The sequence below is a fragment of the Heteronotia binoei genome, chromosome 20 (assembly GCF_032191835.1).
Source record: "Heteronotia binoei isolate CCM8104 ecotype False Entrance Well chromosome 20, APGP_CSIRO_Hbin_v1, whole genome shotgun sequence".
Classification (NCBI taxonomy): Eukaryota; Metazoa; Chordata; class Lepidosauria; order Squamata; family Gekkonidae; genus Heteronotia; species Heteronotia binoei.
Window position 1 is genome coordinate 23,842,808 of NC_083242.1, and position 25,646 is coordinate 23,868,453.

At 46.4% G+C, this 25,646-nt stretch overlaps 1 protein-coding gene across 1 annotated transcript; it reads left to right on the forward strand.

Annotated features, from left to right (window-relative positions):
• Positions 1–440: 440 nt before the first annotated feature.
• Positions 441–23,474, forward strand: LOC132588205 (putative short-chain dehydrogenase/reductase family 42E member 2). Its single transcript, XM_060260556.1, has 11 exons — positions 441–719; positions 1,736–1,831; positions 5,819–5,879; positions 8,537–8,655; positions 8,736–8,811; positions 11,717–11,799; positions 14,303–14,440; positions 15,955–16,020; positions 16,557–16,620; positions 18,620–18,693; positions 22,722–23,474. The coding sequence occupies exons 1-11, from the start codon at positions 462–464 to the stop codon at positions 22,926–22,928; spliced, it is 1,242 nt and encodes a 413-aa protein (XP_060116539.1). The 5' UTR covers positions 441–461; the 3' UTR covers positions 22,929–23,474.
• The last annotated feature ends 2,172 nt before the right edge of the window (positions 23,475–25,646 follow it).

The following is a 25,646-nucleotide window of genomic DNA, read 5'->3' on the forward strand; positions in this document are numbered from 1 at the left end:
CTCCAAACCGGGGGATCTCCTGCCCACACCTGGGGATTGACAACCCTAACTGGGAAAGAAAAAAAAATCTTAGATGTTTTCTCCTTTGGAAGGACTAAAATATTTTTGAGGCAAAGTTTTACTTGCTCAAAATGTTCAGTTTGAATTTTTTTGTTTTATGTAAGACAATCTGCCACATTAGATAATGGTAATTCCTTTGTGTTCTGGCAACATGCTATATAAGTATGTATTTATCATTTCTACTTGTCTAGTTTTGTCTACACAGTTAATATGCTGTAACTGGTACAAAGATCTGCTCCTGAACAGTTTGTTGGTGTGCTGACTGTTAGCAAAATTAATCAGCTGTCATTTCTATGCCCCTTCCACAGGCTAAGAGATAGACTGGCTTTGCGACTGTGGATGGAGATTTGCTGTGTACCATATCAGAATTGCAGGGAACAAGGCCCTGGAAGAGTTCTCAAATGGTGTCTCAGTCTGGAGACATGATTCGAACCAGGTCCAATGGAGTGGTGCCTCACTGCACTCAGGCCTCAGATTGTAGACTTAATGGGCACATTGGGCCACTTCAGAAGAAAATGGCTAAAGCATTAATAACTGGAGGAGGGGGCTACTTTGGCTATCACCTGGGCTGTGCCCTCACCAGTGAAGAAATCAATGTTGTTTTGTTTGACAGACAAAAACCTAGATGGAAAGTTCCCAAGCGGGCAGTATTTTTCCAGGTAAAGTGCCAATTCAAATCGGGATTGAAGTAGGGTTGCCATTTCCTGGGCTCCAGTAGGAGCAAAAATGGGGGGGCAGGAAGCCATATCACGATATGAAAGTAACATTGAGACACTCTAGAAATCCCCAGAATCTACCATGGATATTTAGAAAATTCCTACACTATTGTGATGTCAGTGGGTACAATTGCAAGTGATGTTGCGACATTGCACAATGTTGCTTCCCCCATCTCCAATTTTTGTTCCTGATAGAATAATAGAGTTGGGAGGGACCTCCAAGGTAATCTAGTCCAACCCCCTGCACAGTGCAGGAACTTCACAAATACCTCCCTCACACATATACATCCCAAGTGACCCATCCATGCCCAGAAGATGGCAAAGACCTCCAGGATTCCTTGCCAAACTGGAGGAAAACTGCTGACTGTCCCCAAAGTTTCAATCAGCATTTCCCTGGGTGTGTAAGAAAGGGTCACAAGAACTAAGTACTGATGCAACCCTTCCTGCCCTCCTTCTCATGATCTAGCTAATTCACAGAATCAGCATTGCTGTCAGATGGCCATCTAGCCCCTGTTTAAAAACCTCCAAGGAAGGAGAGCCCACCATCTCCCGAGGAAGCCTTTTCCATGGAGGAACCACTCTGTCAGAAAGCTTTCCAGGGTGGTAATAAAAGCAGTGTGGGAACTCACCCCACATACAGAAAAAAGAAGGGATGGGAGAAGATGCAGGATGGTTGCCCCCTTCTGTCTCTGGGAGGTTTAATACATTGTGTTGTAAGAAATCCTGCAGTACTCTGGGCATAGGGCAGGGATCACTGGGGGAGTCGGGGGGAGGTAGCTGTGAATTTGCACCATTGTGCAGAGGGCTGGACTAGATGACCCTTGGTATTCTTTCCAGCTCTATGTTTCTGTTGTGAGTACTTGCATGGCACGTGAACTGGCTATTAATATTCTGTAATCATTCTAAAGAGATACCATGATAAATATTCTTGTAACTCTTTGCTGTGGTGTCCACTGCAGGGGGATGTGAGAGATTATGAGACTGTGTTCAAAGCCTGTGAAGGGGTGGACTGTGTGTTCCATGTCGCATCATACGGCATGTCAGGATCAGAGCAAGTAAGTCAACATCCTGCTCGGTGAATCACACACACACAAATGGGCTATAGCAGGGGCGGCCAATGGTAGCTCTCCAGATGTTTTTTACCAACAACTCCCATCAGCCCCAGCCAGCATGGCTGATGGGAGTTGTAGACAAAAAACATCTGGAGAGCTACCATTGGCCACCCCTGGACTATAGCAAAGTCAGGAATTTCTACTACCTGGGGATTGATTTTTTCTTCAAACCTCTCCAGTCTCACAAGTGTATGTTTGCTCTGAATAAGATTAAGCCTGCTACTGGAGCAATATCTCAACAGGGGAGGAAGATATATCCCTGGTGCAATTCGGGTGTTCCATTCTAAAATAGCATCCCAGTTACTGTATGAGGCTGACCTCAAAATCTTTTGACCATCCCCTATGTCAGTTTATACATAGGATAATTTGAGTCCCTCCTTGTGTCTCAGATGTATTTCTCAGAGCTGAATACCACAAGTCATTGGAAGCCAGAGCATGGCTCAGAGCTTTCAAGCTAAGTGTTAGAAGTGGAGGAGCGTACACTGTATCCTGTCTCAGTCTTCAGAGGTCGCACCACAGGTTTAGATAGATAGAGGGGGTCAGGACACAGGGTATCCTTTCCTTCCTGTTATCTGACACTGTCCTTTGAAGTAAAATGCAGTTCTTAGGGTCAAGACCTCCTTCCTTCCAGCTTAACACCTTCTGTCTCTTGCACACACAAAGAATGAAAATGCTCTCCATCTTTGGCACCGTGGATGCAATCTCCATCTGCATCCATCCAGGTAGTTAAAATAGATCCTGTTTCTCTCTCTCATCTCCACTACCTAGAATGGAGTTCCCTAATAAAGAACTCTTTTAGTTTAAATTGACAGTTGGCTCCGTATAACTTGGTATTACTGCTAGCCCACTCGCAGAAGCAAGCTGCTGCTGTGTGAGGCCTTTTTAGTGCAGTGCTACATGAGAGGGATTCCTGGCTATACCATACCTGTGAATCTAATAATAATAGGGTTGCCAAGTCCAATTCAAGAAATATCTGGGGACTTTGGGGGTGGAGCCAGGAGACATTGGGGGCAGAGCCAGGAACAAGGGTGTGACTAGCATAATTGAACTCCAAGAGAGTTCTGGCCATCACATTTAAAGGGACAGCACACCTTTTTAAATGTCTTCCTTCCATAGGAAATAATGGATAGGGGCACCTTCTTTTGGGGCTCATAGAATTGGACCCCCTGGTCCAATCGTTTTGAAACTTGGGGGGTACTTTGGGGAGAGGCACTAGATACTATATTGAAAATTTGGTGCCTCTACCTCAAAAAACAGCTCCCCCAGAGCCCCCGAAACCTCCAGATCAATTCCCCATTATACCCTATGAGAATCGATCTCCACATAGGGAATAATGAAGACGTTTCCCTCTCCTCCCCCCTCCTCCCCCTTTCTGGCAAACCTGATGCAGGGGATTGGCCTCTCTCTACTCACGAGTTGCTGCCAGCTTCTTCACAGCAACACAGACACACCATCCCAAATTGAAGCCTTTCAATCAAGCCTCCGGAGGTGCAAAGGCACATGGTCCTTTTCGGGCAGGGCGGGGCTTCCCCCCCCCCCACCAGCCAGCTGACTGGGGGCGGGAAGCAGCCTGGGAAAACGGAAGAACAGGGCTGCTGTGATCCGGGCTGGGTGGGAAGGGAAGGGCAAGGAGAAGCTGCTGCAATCTGGGGTGGAAAGGGAAGGGACAAGGAGAAGCATCGGGGATCGGTGGGAAGGGAAGGGGCGACGAGAAGCTGCTGGGATCGGGACTGGGTGGGAAGGGCCGCCATTCCCTCTCCCTCCCCCCGCTTTCCAGATTTTTGGCGAGCGGGGCGGGGAGGAGGCTCCAAATCGGGGGTCCCCTGCGCAGGCGGGGGATTTGGGAAGACCTAAATACTAAGGCTAAGAATTATTTTTTGCTTCTGAAGCTGAAGGGCTGTTCTTTCTTTTCCTTGATGGATAAAGACAGTAGGTGCCTGATTAAGGCAGCTAGGGCTTATAACTGAAGATATCGCCTTGCTGGGTAAGCAGGCTTGTCGCCATGGAGGGCTTCGGGCAATGCCTGCTTACAAATGTGCCCTACTCACTCCCTCTCAGTCCCTCTCCCCTTCATTGGGAGGCGAAGGGAGCCTTGGGATGACCAGACCAGCGATGACCATGCTTATCGCAACCAGCCTGCGTGCCTCATGGTTAGCCAGGAGGGAGAGGGAGCCCAGAGCACCATGGCACCAGCAGCGAGCTCCTCTCCTACCATCCTTGCAGCCTCATGTGATCCAGGGTGGCTGGGCTGGAGGAGACTCTGGCAGCTAGAGTGATGGCATGACCAGATCAGGCTGCACAAGGTGAAAGGATCAACCACTTTCAGACCCTGGAACTAAGTGTGAGAGGAGGTAGCTGCTTCCCCAAGTGCCCAATCCTGAGATGCGGAGCTGCGGGAACAATTAGACGAAGGGAGGGAGAGAAGGAAGGTGTGGCCTAGAAGGCAAGGAGAAGCCTGCCTCGGAGTAGATACAGGGGCCTACATCTTCCAGGATTCCCTCTGTCCTTCTAATTGGGCAGCAGAGTTTTGGAGGGAATACTAGCCTTTGGGGGCGCTGGGGGGGCAACCTGGTAGGAAAGCATAAATAGGCTTGGCTGGAATGAGAAGTTGTTCTCTTTGCTGAGGCTGGACTGGAGAATGTTGCAGCTGTAGAGAGATCCCTCGTCCAGAAAGGGTGAGTGAACTGGTTTGACTTAGAGAAGGGAACATGTGTTTACATCAGCCTTTACTGTTTCTTAGAGCCCCGTGGCACAGAGTGGTAAAGCTGCAGTACTGCAGTCGGAGCACTCTGCTCATGATCTGAGTTTGATCCCAGTGGAAGCTGGATTCAGGTAGCCGGCTCCAGGTTGACTCAGCCTTCCATCCCTCCGAGGTCGATCAAATGAGTCCCCAGCTTGCTGGGGGGAAAGTGTAGATGACTGGGGAAGGCAAGGGCAAACCACCCCGTAAAAAATCTGCAGTGAAAACGTTGTGATGCAATGTCATCCCAGAGTCGGAAATGACTGGTGCTTGCACAGGGGACTACCTTTTTCTTTTTTTTTACTGTTTCTTATTTCAGTGTTGCACTAAATGTTTTAAGAACATAAGAGAAGCCATGTTGGATCAGGCCAATCGCCCATCCAGTCCAACACGCTGTGTCACACAGTGGCCAATATATGTGTGTGTCTTCCACCTCATTCCCCTGTCTTCCACTCAATCCTTACAGCAACTAGGGTAGGTTAGGCTAAGAGCTTGTGATGGGCCCATGGTCATCCAGCTGACTGCCAAGGCTGAACAGGGGATTCATTTGTCCCAGGTCCTAGTCTGACACTACGCCAAGAGATACCATCTTCCCCTTTTCTACTCCCCTTTACTACCCACTTGTTGTTCTAGAGCACTTATATTAAACTTCTTGTTGTTAAAACTGCCTGGGTCCTCATGTCTCTTCAGTCACAGTTAAAAGGTACTTGCTAACAGGGAAGATACTGGGGTTTGGGGGTGCTCTGAGCCTTCCCACACAGTGGTGGCAGCCAGCAGAAGGCTCTTCCCCTGCTGCGTGACAGGTAGGATTGGCATTTTGCAGCTTTTGGCATACGTCATTTCCCACTAGATTTCTATCCCATTTTTCTCCCTGATCGGGGACCCAAAGCAGCTCTTCCACCTCATTCCCTTGTCTTCCACTCAGTGCTTACAACAACAAGGGTAGGTTAGGCTAAGAGCTTGTGATGGGCCCGTGGTCACACAGCTGGCTTCCAAGACTGAACAGGGGATTCATTTGTCCCAGGTCCTAGTCTGACACTACGCCAAGAGATACCATCTTTCCCCTTTCTACTCCAATGCAGTTCTGATTCCGACCAGAGAATCGAGACTTCAGCTTTTTGCAGCCCTTGAGTAGCGAATACAAATTGCTCATGAACAATTATTCCAATGTGATCCCTTTTCCTTTCTAGCTACAAAGTAAAGAGCTGATTGAATCCATAAACGTTGGAGGGACAAAAACAGTCATCAAGGGTATGTAGCTTGATCTTCTGGCAGGTCTTACAAAAACCCTAATAACATGCTAAATAATTCTGTCCTTGGAGGGGGGAAGAGTGGCCAAAGCAAGCTGACAGGTGACTGTAGAGAGAAATACGCTTCAGGGGGGTTTCAGTGGAGCTGCATTCTGTTCAGAAGAGGAGGCCCAGGATTCTTAGTTGCACCCAGCATCCTTTGCGATATGGCAGGGAGTCCTGGGATTTTGGAGCATGCTTCTTGGCTTGCCAAGATACAACCTTGTGGACAATCTCTGACCAGAGGGGCAGGTGGTGGGAGGGCAATAGTTAAAGGGGCTGCAACCAAATCTCTCCCCTCTTTCACGGACCCTTTAACACAGCAGGGAAACGGAGCGAGTGGGAGGGATCGGCATCTATTACCCTAATTGCCTATTGCCGAGAAATTAATGGAGAGACAAAGTGCCTATCTTCGGGCAGGGTTGCCAATCTCCAGGTGGGACTGGAGTACAAACAGATCACTGTGGATAAATTAACTAACACAATTAGAAAGTCACTTGGGTGTTATTTTCTTACAATTAGACGACAATACATCATCCACACTGAAGTGCAGTCATTCTTATTGTTCTAAATACACACCGATCCGCAACAAGGCAGTCTCTTAAAGTAGAATCATAGAATATAATCATAAGAGTTAGAAGGGGCCATGCAGGCCATCTAGTCCAACCCCCTGCTTAATGCAGGATCAGCCTACAGCATCCCTGACAAGGGTTTGTTCAGCTGATCCTTCAAGACTACCAGGGAGGGGAGCTCACCTCCCTGGGTACCTGATTCGACTGTTGAACAATTCTTTCTGTAAAAAAGTTTTTCCTAACATCCAGCAGATACCTTCCCACCCTTAATTTCAACCCATTCTTGTGAGTCCTCTCCTCTGCTGCCAACAAGAACAGCTCCCTGCCCTCCTCTAAGTCCTACGAGGAAAGGTTGAAGGAGCTGGAGAGGAGGCGGCTGAGAGGTGATAGGATCACCATCGTCAAGTACTTGAAGGGCTGTCATCTAGAAGATGGTGTGGAGTTGTTTTCTGTGGCCCTAGAAGATAGGACCAGAACCAACGGGTTGAAATTAAATCAAAAGAGTTTCCGGCTCAACATTAGGAAGAACTTCCTGATTGTTAGAGTGGTTCCTCAGTGGAACAGGCTTCCTCGGGAGGTTTTTAAACAGAGACTAGATGGCCATCTGACAGCAATGAAGATCCTGTGAATTTAGGGGGAAGTGTTTGTGAGTTTCCTGCACTGTGCAGGAGGTTGGACTAGATGACCCTGGAGATCCCTTCCAACTCTATGATTCTATGATTCTAAGTGACAGCCCATCAGATACTTCAAGAGAGCAATCACATCCCCCCTCCACCTCCTCTTCTTCAGAATGAACATAATCAAGTCCCACAGCCTTTACTCCTAGGCCTCCTCTGTACCCACTCCATTCTGTCCACATCTTACTTGAAGTGCGGCATGATGCAATTCCTGGAACATTCAAATTCTCCAGGAATATATAAAGTTCAGATTAGAACAGGCTCTCAAAGTGCACAATACAATTCCTGGGTTAATCAAAGTTTCAAGACAAATGTCTTCTCAGTCCTTCAAAGAGCAGACAGAAAGTATTTGTATCAAAATCCTGTATAGGTTTAAATACAGTACTTGAATATTGCATAAATGCTTGACGATTACAGTGTTTCATTCAATCATTATGGAGTTTCCTATTGTCCCATAAAGATGGCATGGATCTATTTTGAGCTTCTAATGGGTACTGTAGACCAGTGAAGCTGTTTCTTAATCACTTTTTCAACAAGGCCATATCTTTCAAAAATGGACACCAAAGTCTCAAGCACTATTTTTTGGGGGAAGATGACAGTTTTCTCTGGAGAAAATGACAGTTTTGGAGGGGGTACTCTGTGGCATTGTTCCCCACTGAGATCTCTTCCCTCCCCTAACCCTCCCCAGGCTTCACCTCCAAAATATCCCAACAGTTTCCCAACCTGGCATCGTCAACCCTGCCCTCAAGGTGATCATTTTCAGAGTGAAATTGGAAGGGATGCCCATGTAAGTTTACATTGGACACAGAGGACTTTGTTGCTACTTGAGAAAGGATTGCCCTTTTGAATGTAGTTAAGTGGAAAGAAAAATATAATTGTTTTGGTTTGAATGGGGGGGTGGGGGTGGGCTGGCTTCCTCTTCACAGCCCAGCTGCTCTTAGCAGGACATGAAATCACATGCGTTTTCAGACCCCATAGATTTCTTGATAATTCCCCTCTCCAGATAGATTCAGGTGGGGTAGCCATGTTGGTCTGAAGCAGCTAAACAAAGAGCGTTTTCGCACTGACCTTAATCGGGAGCGACGTCCCTCTTCACCGCGCAGCGTCTGCGCGGATTTCGCACTAATTGCTCCGCAGAACCCGGAAGAGCCACAAAGTCCCGCGGCTCGGGACTTTGCGGCTCTTCCGGGTTCTGCGGAGCAATTAGTGCGAAATACGCGCAGACGCTGCACGGTGAAGAGGGACGTCGCTCCCGATTAAGGCCAGTGCGAAAACGCTCAAAGTTTGAGTCTAGTGGCACCTTTAAGACCAAAAAAGTTTAAATCTGGGTGTAAGCTTTCTCTGCAGATTCCTTTGTCTTTTCCATACAGTTTGCCTTCAAAGGAACATTTCCAGACTGATATATACCAGTTCAGTGAATGTTGTATTTGGAGGGAACCCCATTGAAGAAGGTGATGAGGAAACAGTGCCGTATTTTCCACTGGAGAAGGTATTTCTCACCGTCTTGGTTGGATGACCACAGCTCTAGGTGGGTTAGTATTGAACAGCGACATTTTGTCTCTTTTTTAGCACACCGACCATTATTCCAGAACCAAAGCAATTGCTGATCAGATGATACTGGCTGCTAATGGGACACCACTTAAAGGTACTTCCAGAATTATTATTATTTTGTGTGTCGCATGACAAACTTTCAATTATGATGTCTAGAAAATAGAAACTCCCTATTTTCCACGTGAGGGCCCAGTCCTGAAATGGTTGCATTGAAATAATAAAGAGGAGAAAGCATCTGGGCCTGTGCAAAGTTCCCTTTTTCACAGAACGTGGGGGAGGCACATAAGAACATTAGAGAAGCCATGTTGGATCAGGCCAATGGCCCATCCAGTCCAACACTCTTACCGTTTTTGCACACAGCTTACCTCACAGTCACAATCCTGTTCCCTCCGCAGCATCCGGTCGGATTTCCCACCATCTGCGCCGGAGTTACAGGAAGTGCCGCAGCTTCTGCGTAGCAAACGTAAACTGGGTTTTAGCGGTTTACGTTTTGCTACGCAAAAGCACTTCCTGTAACTCCGGCACAGATGGTGGGAAATCTGACCGGATGCTGCAGAGGGAACAGGATTGTGACTGTGAGGTAAGCTGTGTGCGAAAACGGTATCTGTGTCACACAGTGGCCAAAAAACCCAGGTGCCATCAGGAGGTCCATCAGTGGGGCCAGGACACTGGAACCCCTCCCACTCCTCCCATTATGGGGAGGAGAGCCTGGGAAGGATTAGCATAATCGATGTCATCATTTGCCCTGCACATTGTTTTTGCCACTGCTCCATCAGGCTAGCCCAGGCACCTAGCACAATGGTACACCCATGTTTGAGATAGGGTTGCCAATCCCCAGGTGGGGGCAGGGGATCCCCCTGTTTGGAGGCCCTCCCTCCGCTTCAGGGTCGTCAGAAAGCGGGGGGGAGGGGAGGGAAATGTCTGCTGGGAACTCTATTATTCCCTAGGAAGATTTATCCCCATAGAAAATAATGGCAAATTGTTCCACAGGTATCTGGGGCTCTAGGGGGGCTGTTTTTTGAGGTAGATGCACCAGATTTTCAGTACAGCATCTAGTGCCTCTCCCCAAAATACTCCCCAATTTTCAAAACGATTGGACCAGGGGGTCCAATTCTATGAGCCTCAAAAGAAGGTGCCCCTATCCTTCATTATTTCCTATGGAAGGAAGGCATTGAAAAAGTGTGCCGTCCCTTTAAAGGTGATGGCCAGAACTCCCTTTGGAGTTCAATTACGTTTGTCACAGCCTTGATCTTGGCTCCACCCCCAAAGTCCACAGATATTTCTTAAATTGGACTTGGCAACCCTAGTTTGAGAACGTGTACAGTTGTAAAATGCAGCGAATGGTTCTTCCCCCTGCATTCTTACCTCTTCCAATATAAATCTTCATGTTAGAAATTAAATACCAAAGCACATGGGCTCAAGCAAAACAATGCTATGACTGCCCACTCTCTGTGTTCTTCTGCCTGCATTAACAGATATCTTCTGTGGCAGTTGATATTTTCCTTGATGGTTGATCTTTTTTGTACAGTGGGGTCTGAGATATATCAGTGGGTTTCTGCTAAAAAAAAAAAGAAAAACAACAAAAAGTACCTTGCCATTTAACCTGGCAGAAGCTAAAGCACTGAAAGTTCGCTGAAAATGAAGTTTACTTGTTTATCTCCAGAGCTACAGTTTTTTTGGTAGCTGTGTTACTCTGCAGTAGACCAGTTGTATTTGAGTCTACTAGCACGTTAAGAGTGCTAAGTACCTGCAGGGCACTGCTCACCTGAAACTAAAGTTACCAACAAGTGACAATCCCAAATTAGTGGGATATATGGATGCAGACTGGCCAGGAGATCCTTCCTTCCTTCCTTCCTTCCTTCCTTCCTTCCTTCCTTCCTTCCTTCCTTCCTTCCTTCCTTCCTTCCTTCCTTCCTTCCTTCCTGCCTGCTCTCAAACATCTGCTGTTCATGTCTCCCTCCCTCCCTCGCTCCCTTCCTTCCCTTCTTGCGGCTCTAAAACATCTGATGTTCATGTCTTGTGTCTCTAAAATATCTGATGTTTATTCTATGTGACTCTTACGTTAAGCAAGTTTGGCCACCTCTGGGATAGAGGAACCCAAACCAATAGGACTTTTGTAAGACAACCAAGGGTGCATAAAACTTGCACAAGACAGAGAAGATCAATTCAAGAACTCAACACATGGGTCTGAAGCATCACCTAGTAAGAAACATGCAAGAAGAAGGGCTTGTTGAGTTGGAATACTGTCCTACAGAAGAAACGGTTGCAGATGCACTCCCCAAACCAATTTCTTGAGAAAAGTCTGAAAGTCTACATAAGAAGATTAATCTTGTGGACTTTGTACACTAGACCTTCGGAAGGAGAGTTTGAAAGGCAATGCATGGTGTACAAAGAAGAGAAGACCCTGTGGGGGCGGGGGGGGGGCAAGAAGACACTTAAGTAGGACAGTGAGGTCAGCACCTTCTCTCCTGTTTAGTGTCATTCCTTGTCTGTCTCCAGATTGCGACTCTTTTTCTGCCTTCTTCTTGGAAATGCCACACTCAGTCTTACCCTCTCTCTCAGCTGGAGATGTAATTAGGGAACTATCTCTGTCTCTCCTCTTTCCTATCAAGTATATTAATTCCTACATTAATCTTTATCTTTGTGCACTATTTCTGTGTTAATTACTCTGGGAACAATGAGGAGTGTTGCAGGTAGCAAGTGCTCCTGATGCACAGTGGCTGAACTCCCCGTGCACGTGAATGTAACATCGGAAAGGACTTTCATCTTGTCCCCTTCCCCATAATGTGCTGGGGGGCAACCTGCGGCCATATCATCCAGCCCAGTCCTTTGTTGAGCAGAATCATTTCTGTTATTTTTTCTAGAGCAAAGTTTGAGTCCAGTGGCACCTTTAAGACTAACGAAGTTTTATTCTGGGTAGAAGCTTTCATGTGCATGCACACTTCTTCAGACCAACATGGCTATCCGTCTGAATATTATATTTTCTGTTCTTCTCCTAGGAGGGGATAAACTTCATACATGTGTCATTCGTCCACCTGGCATCTACGGGCCAGAGGAACAGAGACACCTTCCACGGATGGCTGTAGGTAGTGGTTTGGGAGCCCTGTAGGTATTTGTTTGTGAACTCCATGATGGAGTACTAGAGCTGAACACTGGATTTATCTTTCCTGCTAATTCAGATTATAAACCAGATAATAAACCAAATCAGTTCCCCTCTATTTTTCTACTACAAATGTTTTACCTTTATTCTGGCTAGGGGTATTTTGTAAGTATGCTCACAAGGGTGCATTTTGGGAGAGATGTTGCCTAATGATAGCGCTGCACTTGCAAGAAAACCAGTGAATTTTTAAAATTCTTCTGCGGGCCATCGGGGGGGGGGGGGGAGGGCGGGATATAAATAAAATGTGAATGAATGAAAATTGGTAAATGGCTGTGAGAATGAAACAGAATGTTATCTTTGCAAACATGCGGCCTTTAATTCCGATTTGGCAGGCAGCCAAGAAGGGTGCTCAATCTCTCCCACACCTGCCAGTTCTCCCTTCCAAAGAGTATTTTAAAGTGATTGTATTTTGCTGGCAGAATGGTTAAAGAAACTTTTTAAAAACTTATGTAAGCAGAACGTGAAAATTAACTTGTGTCAACAGGGTGTTCAGGATAATGTCAGATTACACCACCAAGCAGGATTTTTAAGCAGAACTTGCTGGCCTTTGGTTTTGTTGCATGCTCTTTGAGGCTGGTAAGATTAGAGGGCATCTGTTACAGTGACCTGGCTGGAGAGAAGCCCAGCCTGGGGCATTGCCTGGATGGAGCAGGGGATCTCCTGGGAATCCTCCACAAAAGCACTTTGAAGAATAGAAAATATGTGACAGCTCCAGAAAGCTTAGCCTCAACCAGACTAGCCTGTTCTCATCACAGCTGGGAAGCTAAGCAGGATCTGCCCTGGTTAGTACTTGGATAGGAGAGCACCAAGAAAGACCAGACCAGGCAATGGCAAAATGTCTCTGCTCATCTCTTGCCTTGGGAAACCTGTGGGGTCACCATAAACTAGCTGCAACTTGACCGTACTTCCCACTAGCAGCTATAACTGGGTTTTTTCCAACCTTAGAACAGGGGTGGCCAAACTCCGGCATGGGAATCACATGTGGCTCTTTCACACACATTGTGTGGCTCTCTCAACGCCCCCACCCACCATTGGCTGACTTGGAGAAGGCATTTGTCTCTTTAAATGCATTTGCCAAGCCAAGCCAGCTAGCAGTTTTAAAAATGCATTTAAAGCTACTTCTTTCCATCTCTCCCTCCCCATCTACTTGCCTGCCTTCCTTCCTTCCTTCCTTCCTTCCTTCCTTCCTTCCTTCCTTCCTTCCTTCCTTCCTTCCTTCCTTCCTTCCTTCCTTCCTTCCTTCCTTCCTTCCTTCCTTCCTTCCTTCCTTCCTTCCTTCCCTCCCTCAGACATCTGGCATTTATTCTATGCGGCACTTACATTAAGCAAGTTTGGCCACCCCGGCCTTAGAAGCTGAGTTCCAGGGTTCATGAGCAATTTTGTTAACTTGAATTGCATAAATATTGCCTGCACAGCTGTAGAATTTCATATGCCGCCATCTGCAGGGAAAACTGAATAATTCTGGATATCTTTGAGGGGAAATAATCTGCCTCACTTGCTGCTTGGCTCATATAAAAATTAAATAATGTAGGGGGAAATGGGAGTAAAACCTAAAACTGAGCCCCCAAACAGAAAAGCTAATGAAAAATCGAGGGGGGGGGGGGGGGGGGAGGAAATTAGAGTCCTAATACACAAGAAGGAGTTAGTGGTCTGGGTCCCACTCCTGCTCACAACTGTGAACACAAGCCCCACCTTTTTGATGCACATTTGCTCAAATGTTAAGCACAAGCAAGACATGAACAAACATGAAGTTACCTTATGTTGAATCAGACCACTGATCCATCAATGTTGCTATTGTCTACTCCAGGGGTGGCCAAACTTGCTTGACATAAGAGCCACATTGAATAAATGTGAAGACATGAACAAATATTACACACACATTTTTATTAAAACTCTTAATACTATCTTTGCACAGTACATATTATGTACTATTCAACATGCTAGAAGAAGACTTTAAAAACAAAACTGGGAGTAACAGTACTCATAAAACCAGCATAAGGAAAGGTTAGGGAATTATTTTTTTGGCAAAATATGTGTAAAAGTGCCGCATGTGGCTCTCAAGCTGCATTTTGACCACCCCTTGTCTACTCAGACTGACAGCAACTCTCCAGGGTGTCAGGCGGAGGTCTTCTACATCATCTATTGCCTGGTCCTTTTAGCTGGAAATGCTGTGTATTGAACCACAGCCCCTCCCCTACATACATAGGCTCTGTCCCTGTGATGAAGGATGTTAGACTAGCAGCATTCCTGAGCATGGCAAGAGAGCTGGGGTGCTGTGTCCGCATTCAGGTGCATGAGCATAGATATCAGCAGAGCATGTGCTCTTGTCGCAAGTGAGGACCTGTATCTTTGCTTTTGCTCCAAGTCCATCCGTGCTCCCGAGTACAGAGCTAACTCGCCTTAACATATATATTCTTCTACACAGAAGAACATTGAAAGACAGCTCTTCAGCTTTGAATTTTGGAATCCCAACACTCTGATGAACTGGGTCCACGTTCACAACCTTGTACAAGGCCATCTCTTGGCCTCCATGGCTTTAACTGCCGAGAGAGGTTATATTGCTGTAAGTAGAACGCCTCAGTTTTTAAAGGCATCACCAGAATACTTAGGGTATGTTTATTCCCATGGACCTGGGGACCCGCTGACACCTTTCCTGGTGCTCACCAAGTGGACGGGGTTGTGTGGGGCTTTTGCCTAACAGAGCTTTTGATTGGCTATCAGAGAACCGTGCAAGAGCTGCCACCAAGACACCAGGGGCTTCACTGCATTCCTTTGTGTCCTTGACAGAGTTTCTGCTTGAAATGTTGAAGAGGCACTATGAGAGTGCTCCCTGGCCTTCTGCGTTGGGCTCTACTGCCAGCAGCTGCCGTTTTGTAGTTGTGCGTACCACCTTGTGTTAGACTTCCAAAGGTGCCCACAGGCTTGAAAAGGTTGGGGACCTCTGCCATGGTCCTTCAGGCAGGGCATTTTCTAGGGCGGCACCTTGACTTTGGAATGCCCTCCTCCCACTCCTATTTGCTTAGTTGCCTTCCAGGTTTTAAGTGTCAAGTGAAAACTTTTCTGTTCATGCAGACTTTTTGGTAACCTTATAGGGGTTGTTTTCGATGTAAATGGGAAATGTGTTGTGTGTCTTTATATGCAAAGCTGTAAACAGAGGAGGACCAGATGTTCTGCCCAGATTTTATTCAACTGCCCTAAAGAGTAGAAAGAGCAATAGCACCTTAAAAGATGAAAAAAAAATTGTGGCAGGGCGTGAGCTTGTGTGAGTCGCTGCCCACTTCTTCAGTGACTCATGAAAGCTTCCACCCTGCCACAAATTTTGTTAGTCTTTAAGGTGCTACTGGACTCTTGTTCTTTTACACTGCTACAGACAGACTAACATGGCTACCTGTCTTGATTTATGCCCTAAAGAGGGTCCCCCCTGTTATGTATATGAGTCAGTATTGATATCAATGGTGTTCCTGCCTGGCTCATTGATGCCTGAAGGACTGAGCTTGGGGACTGGGGAACAATAGGCAGTAGGATCCAAACCCATACTGCCCTGCTCCAATCACGGGGGCCCTGCTGGTTTGAATGACCCAATCACGTGCTTGCGTGGCAACCCATCGTTGGCCCTGCAGGCCCTGTTCTCCAGTCTTTTCAGTGCAGCCACATTGTAGTCAATCAAGACCTTGTTATCGCTCACCTCATCCATGCTCCGAACCCACTATATTATACCCGCTTGTCTCACCTGCTTTAAAAAAGAACATTACTGTGTTTGTTAAACCAGTGTGTACTGGTCGTAGAACCTAGTTTTAGAAGTATTTGCTAAAGAATAAGCATTTCCTTTCTGTTCCTGTAGATGCTTGCAAGAAGAAGCTTAAAAATTCTTAAACGGCAATCTTAAGGGAAATCTCCCATTTTCAGACTCTGATACGAATGAAAAAGGAATTTTTTTTTTTAAAAAAAAGTTTTTTATCACTTCGTTATGCATGTGTTTAAAAAAAACAAGTTGGTGGGAAAAGAGAAAGGAAGATACATCATTCTAGATCCTGTGTGTTGTTTGTTGTTAATTTCTCTCTCCTTTCTTTCCCTCAGAGTGGTCAGGCGTATTATATAAATGATGGAGAGAACGTCATTTTTTCTGAATGGATAACCCCACTGGTATGGAGGACTTTTTAAAAGTTAGATTGTACTTGAGAAAACAGAGGAAACATACTTTATGCGTGTGTGTGTGAGAGAGAGAGAGAGAGAGAGGAGGAGGCCATTATGACAGTACAGGGTAGTGGTTAGAACAGGGCTCCCTAGTAGTATTGAGCTTCTGTGCCACCCACTAACATCAATACCACAGGACCATGCTGTACTGTCCTGACCATACAGAGGTCCTCCTTGTTTCAGAGAATATGCCCCCCACCCCATGGGCCACCATCTAGCCAGCAGCCTTGTGGCTGGTCTTGAGGCAAGCTGCCTGTGTGGAATCCCACACCAAGCACAGTCTGGTCTCTCAGCAACCCTGTGAAGTAGGCAAGGGCATGACAGTTGTTTGTCCAAGGCCCCTGGGTGCAGGTGGGCTTCATAGCTTAGCAGGTCTTTCACTCTCATCACCCTACTTCTGTTCTAATTGCTTTGCATGCTGACCAATGGCATAAAATCAGGTTTGCTTCATTCTCACATTTGCTCCTGTTTTCTAATCCCCGCAGTTTGAAAAACTGGGCTACAAGAAGCCGCAGATACACATTCCTGCTTTTTTTGTTCATGCAGCAGGTAAAATTAGCATTTGTTGTATTTGGGATTTTGCCTTTGGGATTTTGTATTTAGGTAAACTAAACTCCATGCAGGGGGTGTGCCTCAACTGGCCACCATTCGGTGCATGTGCTGTTCTCTGGAGCCAGCGGGATGAAAGCTGCTGTGGGAATTTTGACTCAACCTCTCTGTTCAGTCATAAGGATGTTCTGACTGTGGGGTCTTCATTGGTCCCAGGTACAAGGGCACTCTCTTCTTGAAAAAACAAACCTGCAGAGGCCCAGATTCAGAAGGTTTGGTGGCACAAGCTGTAACTACGGCTTGGGCTAGCACCAGTTTTAATTCTTAATTCTCAAATTTAGAGCAGTTTTTTGTATGTCTGTATTACCCAATGCCTGCAAAAATGGGAGGAAACTTTGCCTATTTTTTTAGTAAGGTGAATTATCCCTATCATGCTAGCAGTCGGGAGTCTCATCAGTGGGTTCATTCCCTGCCCTCCAAAAGGCATCCCAAACAGCCAAAGAAACTTAACAATCAATGGCAACTGCAGGTATATCAGTGAGCCATTTACAGAGACATATCCTGGAAGGTGAAATCTAGAGTGCATTGGAAGTTCTCTGTTTCAATGCTCCCTGCAGTTTTTAAAAGTGGATTCTTGAGAGCATGGGCAGGGGGTGTGGTCTGATCCAAACTGGGACTGTGAGGAGAATAAATTCCCTCAGCATGGCCAATAACAGTGTCCTGAGATAGGATCCCAACGCTGCCTCAGCAAATTTGAGGGGCAGTGCCTGGATATGATAGAGTTCAGAGAGGCTGTGATGTCACTTCTGGGTGTTAGTCTATGCTGTTTCCTCTAGTCTCTATGGTCTTTACCATACAGACTGGAGAAATCCTAGAGCGTGTGAAGCCCATTTTTTCTTCCCACTCCTCATTCTTTGAGGTCAGGAAATAGGGGCTGGGGGTGAGAAATTCCCTGCTAGGACTGGTTAATGAGAGGCTGACCCTGAGATGGTTTCAAGTTGTGGAAATGATGCATGGAAGGAGGGCTAAGCTCCCCCCTCCCTATATACTGTGGCCTAGGTTCAAATTGAAGACCCTACCTGGCTGAAAAGTAACTATTGCCCGATTCAAAAGATTCTTCCTCAGATATATCTATATGAGACTGTGATTAATCTTTCTTATGTATTCTTGTTATTTGAAATTTTGAAAGCGTACAAAACTTGTATAAAATTGAATACTACAGAGAATCATTTGTAACTTTTCAGCAATACATTTTGCTTGTTCTAATTGTATGCTGAAACCTCTGGATAAAATGGCTGCTTTGGAGGATGGAGCCCGTTCTACACATACCCGGCTGAGACCCCTCCCCAAGCCCCACCCTCAACAGGCTCCACCCCAAATAGGAATTTCCCCGCCCAGAGCTGGGAACCTTAAAAAATGGACCAGTGGTCTGGGCAACTTGATATTCTGATCCTGTGCCCTTCAGCTTTCCATCCGTTGTCTCACAGCTACCAATAAAGTGAGTTTGGGTTTATTGAGGTATTTGGCAGATACTGGTTTGCAGGAACCTCACTTTCCTCTTGAAAAATGTTCACAGCCCGCCAGGGGTAGGAATCACCCAGTTTGTACCTGCCTGGATCACATCTGTCTCTTGTTACTAAGGCTACCCTTAACTAGAAGTTATACCTGAATGAAGGAGCTCGAACTCCTGAGAGCTGGTGCGTGTGTAGAGTGCCGTCAAGTTGCAGCCAACTTACAACGGCCCCCCAGGGTTTTCAAGGCAAGAGACAAGCAGAGGTGGTTGGCTGTTGCCTGCCTCTGGACTTCCTTGCTGGTCTCCCCTCCAAGCACTAACCAGCGCCGACCCGAGACTGGATGAGATAAAGCTAACCTAGGCCATTCAGGTCAGGATCCCCAAATCCCAAAATATTGCTGGTCTTTGAGGTGCAATTGGGACTCTTAACTATAAAGGAAGAGAATCAATGAAAGTAAAACCCACTGTGGAAATTGTCTTTTGCAGCTGCCTTACTGGAATATCTGCACCTGTTTCTTAAACCAGTTTTCAACTTCACACCTATCATGACCAGAACTGAGGTAAAAAAAAAATACCCCATATATTCTTGCTTGGTTTAATAGCAAAAGTTTTCTCTCTGAAGGAAATAATCAGAGCTGAGGCTGCAGACACCCCTAGTAGAATGGTTCTGAGCCTCATTCTTACTGAGGTATCTTGCACTGGTATTGCTTAAACTGGCATCGCTTCAAATGCGGGCTCACATGCATTAATGTTCCTCGTGTGCACACTCCATGCATGTAGAAAGCAAGGGTGTCAGGGAGAAGAATTCTAGCCTAGCCTTTCCCTGACATGCTAATTTTCTTCATGCAGGTATTTTGTTTTTGTTGTTGCGTTTTTCCTGCTCTGCCGTGTCTTTCCCCCAAGGAGAGTGTGAGAGAAGAGGGTGCCAGAAGGATCCAGTCCTGGATCTCCCATGCTCTTTGTCTGTTTTGACCCCCCCAGATGTTCGCTTGCTTACAATGAGGGTGACAGAAGGATGGCGTGTCATGGGTTCCTTCAGTTGTGTGTGTTTTTCTTTTCAGTTCTCAGCCTTTGTAACAACATCGCTTTCAAAAGCTTGTCGGAGCAGGAACAGGTTTCTTTCTTCACCATCTTGCTCCACTAAAGCACAGTCTGCAAAGACAGACGATGCTTCAAAGCGTCAGTAGTATGTTACATATTTAGGTGCCTTTTTAGCCTCCAAAAATCCATCACTGTTGGCAAGTCAAGCTGTTGCTCACTTGCTGCTTGCAAAAGCCTTGGAAATAATCCCTGCGAGTGGGAAGAGATCAAAACAGTCCCTGGAAGCAACATGACATGGGCAACATCAGAGATTTGGTTGCAGTTCATTAGGGGTTGGGGAATTCCTGGAGATTTTGGGGGTGGGGACTGGGGAGGGTGAGATTTGGAGAGGGGAGGGGAGGGACTTCAGCAGGCGTATAATGCCACAGAGTCCGCCTTCTAAAGCAACCATTTTCTTCAGGGGACCTGATGTTGGTTACCGGGAGGTCAGTTGTAACCCCAGGAGATCTCCAGCCACCTCCTGGCAGTTGGCAGCCATAGGTATTCTGTGTGTGTGTGTGTGTGTGAAGAGAGAGCAAGAGATATAGGAACTCAGCTCCATTGGGGGTCACACAGCACCCCAGGGCCATTCTGGATTGGTAAAATGGGGGCAAGAAGCTTAACTGGCTCTTCCTCATCCTCTGCCATTATGGTTGCCAACCTCCAGGTGGGGCCTGGAGGTCTCCTGAAATTACAACTGTTCTCAAGGCTACAGAGATTGGTTCCCCTGGAGAAAACGGCTGCTAAGGACGGTGGACTCTATGATAGATAGATAGATGAATTTATTGTCATTGTTCTCTATCCTGCTGATGCCCCTCCCCATCCCAAGCCCCATCATCCCAAGGCTCCCCCCCAAAAAAAAAATCTCCAGGAATTTCCCAATCCAAAAGTGTGATGCGGTGGCTAAAAAGGCAAATGCAATTTTGGGCTGTATTACAGAAGTATAGCATCCAGATCACGTGAAGTGATGGTATCGCTTTACTCTGCTCTGGTAAGACCTCACCTGGAGTATTGTGTTCAGTTTTGGGTACCACATTTTAAGAAGGATATAGACAAGCTGGAACAGGTCCAGAGGAGGGCAACAAAGATGGTGAGGTGTCTGGAGACCAAGTCCTATGAGGAAAGGTTGAAGGAGCTGGAGATGTTTAGCCTGGAGAGGAGGCGGCTGAGAGGTGACATGATCACCATCTTCAAGTACTTGAAGGGCTGTCCTATAGAGGATGGTGTGGAAGGTAGGACCAGAGCCAATGGGTTGAAATTAAATCCAAAGAGTTTCCAGCTCAACATTAGGAAGGACTTCCTGACTTTTAGAGCAGTTCCTCAGTGGAACAGGCTTCCTCGGGAGGTGGTGGGCTCTCCTTCCTTGGAGATTTTTAAACAGAGGCTAGATGGCCATCTGACAGCAATGAAGATCCTGTGAATTTAGGGGGAGGTATTTGTGAGTTTCCTGCATTGCGCCGGGGGTTGGACTAGATGACCCCAGAGGTCCCTTTCAACTCTATCATTCTAAGCGACTTTAGCTATGATCTCAAGCCACCCTGAGAACTGTTTACCTGAAAATCACACAGTTAAAGTTCTGGAAGCTCCCCCCGCCCCAAGAGTGCAAATAAATTAGGGGGCTAAAACTGTATTACAGTGCTATATGGGTATTAGGTATTTATAGGATTGCAAATTATTTATTGGATTTTATAGGTAACTGTTGTACACTGCCCTGAGCCCGCTTGTGGGGAGGGCAGTATAAAAGTCTAATAAATAAAGAGAAGAATCCAGAAGTAGTGAGGGAGGGAGAAGAAGGAACAGAGGTGTAGCGTACAGCAGACCTGTACCCCTGTTATAGTGGTTCATATGTGCTGCCCTTCCTGTGGAACAAAGTTTGAGTCCAGTGTAGGGTTGCCAATCCCCAGGTGGGGGCAGGGGATCCGTTGGTTTTGAGGCCCCCTCCCTGCTTCAGGGTCATCAGAAAGCAGGGGTGGAGGGAGGAAAATGTCTGCTGGGCACTCCATTATACTCTATGGAGACCAATTCCCATAGGGTATAATAGAGAATTGATGGGGAGGGTCCTGTTTTTTGAGGTAGACGCACCAAATTTTCAGCATAGCTGCTGGTGCCTCTCCTCAAAACATCTCCCAAGTTTCAAAAAGATTGGACCAGGGGGTCCAATTCTATGAGGCCCAAAAGAAGGTGTCCCTATCCTTCATTATTTCCAAATGGAGGGAAGGCATTTAAAAGGTGTGCTGTCCCTTTAAATGTGATGGCCAGAACTCCCTTCAGAGTTCAATTGTGCTTGTCACACCTTTGCTCCTGGCTCCACCCCTAAAGTCTCCTGGCTCCACCCCCAAAGTCCACAGATATTTCTTGAGTCAGTCCTGGCAACCCTAGTCCAGCAGCACCTTTCAGACAAACAAAATCTTATTCTGGGTATGCACATGGAAGCTTATACCGGAAAGAAGCTGCATTGGTCTTCAGGGTGCCACAAAACATAAACTTCATTATGTTACTTCAGACCAACACTGCTACCCATCTGCCCCTTCCTGTGCACAACTCCAATAGTTAATTCCAAAAATATAAGGATTTATTAAAACTATTTACATTATAAATAGGGAACACAGATATTGATTGGGTAAGGCACACTGCAAGGGAAAGCTTATACTGGGGACCAACAGGGCACAAATAAAACAGGAGACAAACGCGGCCCTCTACCCGTACACACTTCCCTAACTACCTCTCTCCCTGGCACATTACCAAGAAAGAAAAGGACCCCTGGGAAGAGAAAGGAGAGACCTGTTTTAGGGTTGCCAACTCTCCAGGACCACCCCAAAGACTGGAGATTTCACCTCCAAACAAGGAGATTGAGCCAGAGGGGGTCTCACTGTCCCTCTAAGACAGCAGTGACAAATTCAGTGAGTGGTGGCAGCAAACTAAGGAAAGGTTACACCCACCAGGGGGTGTGGTAGGGCAGCGGCGGAACTTGCAAACCTCAGATGGCTGCACACAGTTGCCAGGGCTGAGGGCAGGTGCCTCTTCCGCCACACACCCCAAGATGGCATTTGCCTTTTTTTGTCCCTGGATCCCACTGGCTGCTCATATTCAACTTACAGTCCACCCATACCTCAAGATCTTGTTCACACACACTGCTACCCAGAAGCGTAGCCCCCGTCCAGTATGTGTGTTTCTGATTTTTTGTAACGGAGATGTAGAACTCAGCGCTTAACCTTGTTAAATTGCGTCTTGTTCACTTCCACTCACTTTTTCAGCATGTTCTGACTTGTTTCTGCTGTATTGGTTATGTTTTGGCTGTAAGCCACTCTGAGTGGATCCGGAGAGGTGGGCAACACATCCACATTCTATAACTCAGTCAATAAAAGCAGGTAATTTAAAGACTATTAAAAGACTTGTGGGGTCAGTTGGCCATTTACCCCCTTTTGTGGTGCAGTAATTGCCATTCCTGTCTGCTTTCTCTTGTAGGAGAGTATCAACTGCTTATGTCCTTGTCTTTTTCTTCCCACAGATCAGAAATATAATGGTCACACACACTTTTCGAATTGACAAGGCCCAGAACCAACTGGGTTACCACCCCAAAAAGTTCACACTGGCTGATACCGTGGATCAATACCTGAAAACAAGACCCCCGTGCCAAGATCAGGCATTCTCCCCCATGCCGTTCCTTATGTTCGGCATGTTTTTATCTGTGATCTTTCTGGCTTTCTTTTTTTAAGAATGTTTAGAATGCTTTATCCTTTTTTAAAAATAGAATAATTATTTACTATGTAATGAATCACTGGAGAGTAACTCAGGAGGCTGGGTTCCTCTTAGTTATTTAACTGTGATGGATGCATGGTGTTGTCACTTCCAACAAGTGGTTTGGATCTCGCTTTTGTGAATGCATGATGAACCGCTAATTTTTCTAAATATTTGCACCATTGAGGCAGAGCTGAGAGGGGGTTACTCTCTTGGCAATGAGGGCCATTTGAGAATCTTGTTGCTGCTGCAAACCTGGATACTTCAAGGGTACATCATTGGATGCTTTTGCGTGCCTGCACGAACCTCGCAGATGGCAAGCTACATTGAAGTTGTTGCTGTTCTTCTGTAGCCTCATTTTGCAAACTGTGATCCTGAAATGTGAAACAGTAGATACCAGTCCTTGGAATGAACTCCTACTGTGGATTTAAAATGATTCCCGAGAAGAAGATACACAGCGTGCTGCTTACATCGTTTCTGCAGTCTTGAAGGAAAATAAAATTTCCCAATCTAAACAGGGAAATGGTGGTGTTGGTATTCTATGGTGGGACAGCTCCAAAGGAATGCATTTTTTTTTTTTTAAAAACCCATTCTTGAAAATCAGGGGTGACCAACGGTAGCTCTCCAGATGTTTTTTGCCTACAACTCCCATCAGCCTCAGTCAGCATGGCCAATGGCTGGGGCTGATGGGAGTTGTAGGCAAAAAAAAATCTGGAGAGCTACCATTGGCCACCCCTGCTAAATGTTGAGTAGCCTTTGTGCTGCAGTACTGATTACTTTTTTGGTCTGGATATTAAATACCAAACATGACAGGCAGGGGAGTACGATATATTTCAGGACACATTAGGGACAATCTTTTTAACAGGACCAGTCACAACGCCACAATATAGTGATTTAAGCCCTGTGAGGTGGGTGGGTCTGGAGAGGGCTCTCACAGCAGCTGCCCTTTCAAGGACAACCTCTGCCAGAGCTATGGCTGACCCAAGGCCATTCCAGCAGGTGCAAGTGGAGGAGTGGGGAATCAAACCCGGTTCTCCCAGATAAGAGTCCGTACACTTAACCATTACACCAAACTGGCTCTCCAAAGGGACTGTGCACCCTTTAAATTCCTTCCCTTCATTTGAAATAATGGAAGATGGGGGCATCTTCTTTTGGAGCTCATAGAATTGGACCCCCTGGACCAATCTTTTTGAAATTTGGGACTTATTTTTGAGGAGAGGCATCAGATGCTATGCTAAAAATTTAATGCCTCTGCCTCGAAAAACAACCCCCCAAATATCCACACATCAATTCTCCTTAATATTCTATGAGGACCAGTTTCTCTAGGGTACAATGGAACGTCCAGCAGACATTCCATCCTCTTCCACTTTTTGATAATCCTGAATTGGGGGAAGGCCTCCAAACCAGGGGATCTCCTACCTCCAACTGAGGATTGGCAGCCCTAATTCTGAACACGTGCAGAGTACCTTTGGCCTTTCACTCAGTCCGACCTTGCTTCTCTAGGTTGTAGCAGTTGTGTTGTGTGATGTGTACCCTGGCAGCAGAGAATCAGGCCTGGAAACATGGTGTTGCTTCTCACACCACCAAGGGTTTTTTTAAATCAGGAACACACAGGAATGCAGTTCCGGCTGGCTTGGTGTCAGGGGGTATGGCCTAATATGCAAATGATTTATTGCTGGGCTTTTCTTACCAAAAAGCTGTGTGAAACTGCCAACAGGGGGTGTGGCCTAATATGCAAATGAGTCCCTGTTGGGCTTTTCCTACAAAAAAAGCACTGTTGTAGGTAATACCCTGACAGACATCACTGCCTCAAGACCCTCAGCAGCTGTGTGAAAGTTCCTAGTTCAGAAACCGAGGGGAAGACCTGTCATGTACCTAAGCAACAGCAGAGATCTGTCAGACCACCCGGCCATTAACCAATCATAAGTTTTCCCGCCAAAAGGTCTAGGTTGGAAGTTGTAACGACGTTTCTTTCTATAAATGTCAACTTTAATCAGGGTCCTTGAGCCTGTTTCTCTTGGAGCTGTGCAGGTAAAAATCCTGTTTTTTTCTGTTCAGGAGTCTCTGGTTTGGGGTGTGGTGGTTTCCAGATTCCGCCTTGAGGGTGACCCGGTGTGTCCAAGAAATTCCAGGACAGTTGCCATCCCCTGGTGTGGCCTGGAGATCTCCTGGAATCACAGCTAATGTCCAGACTACAGAGATCAGTTCCCCTGGAGAAAATGGCCGCTTTGGAGGGTGGACTGTAGGGGATCCCCTGTTGAGATCCCTCCCTAGGCTATTTTTATTTTTAATTTTTTTTTGTTAATTTATAGTCTGCCCTTTCCCAAGATGGGCTCAGGGCGGATTACAACACTACTGCACCTAGGGGAGAAGGCTGCCTGTTTTTGACTGCCAGTAACCTGTGACCTGTTTCCCCATTTTATCTTCACAAGAACCCCATGAGGTAGGTGAGGCTGAGAGAGAGAGAGCGGTTGGCCCACACCAGCCAGTAAGCATCCGTCTCAAAGATAACTCTAAAACCTTTACAATTGCAGGCCTGTTTCACCAGGCTGCTGTGAGCAAGCTTTAGTTATGAACATACGAAGTTGCCTTAAACTGAATCAGACCCCTCAGTCCATCGGTCAGTATTGTCTACTCAGACTGGCAGCGGCTCTCCAGCTGAGGTTTTCATTCACACCTTTTTTGCCTAGACCCT